This window comes from Camelina sativa, unplaced genomic scaffold (genome assembly GCF_000633955.1).
Source record: "Camelina sativa cultivar DH55 unplaced genomic scaffold, Cs unpScaffold17746, whole genome shotgun sequence".
In the NCBI taxonomy this organism is placed as follows: domain Eukaryota; kingdom Viridiplantae; phylum Streptophyta; class Magnoliopsida; order Brassicales; family Brassicaceae; genus Camelina; species Camelina sativa.
In genome coordinates, this window is record NW_010938759.1 from 1 (window position 1) to 298 (window position 298).

The 298-nt window shown below is 44.0% G+C and overlaps 1 protein-coding gene across 1 annotated transcript; it reads right to left on the reverse strand.

The window, feature by feature from the left end:
* Positions 1–3: 3 nt before the first annotated feature.
* LOC104775527 (trihelix transcription factor ASIL2-like) lies at positions 4–292 on the reverse strand (the record flags this gene model as incomplete). Its single annotated transcript, XM_010499536.2, has 1 exon — positions 4–292. A coding segment is annotated over exon 1 (271 nt), but the record flags the coding sequence as incomplete, so codon positions are not given.
* Between the last annotated feature and the right edge of the window lie 6 nt (positions 293–298).

The following is a 298-nucleotide window of genomic DNA, read 5'->3' on the forward strand; positions in this document are numbered from 1 at the left end:
CCTCTTCACGTAGCCTAGCAATCTCACTCTGAGCTCGATCCACAATCTGTTTCTTCTGCAACTCCAAATCTTTCTGAAAATCAGCTCTCATCTTCTCCAACTCCTTCATTTGATCCTTCTTACTCTTCTCCATCTTCTCATAAACCTTCCCAAACCTCTCAACGGAATCCGCCAACATCTTATACGAAGCAGCGTCATTAAACTTCTTCCTCTCGTAATCAACCTCATCTTCCTCATCCTCCTCCTCTTCAGAATCACCAGGACTATCCATCATCTCATCAAACCCGTTCGACTTATC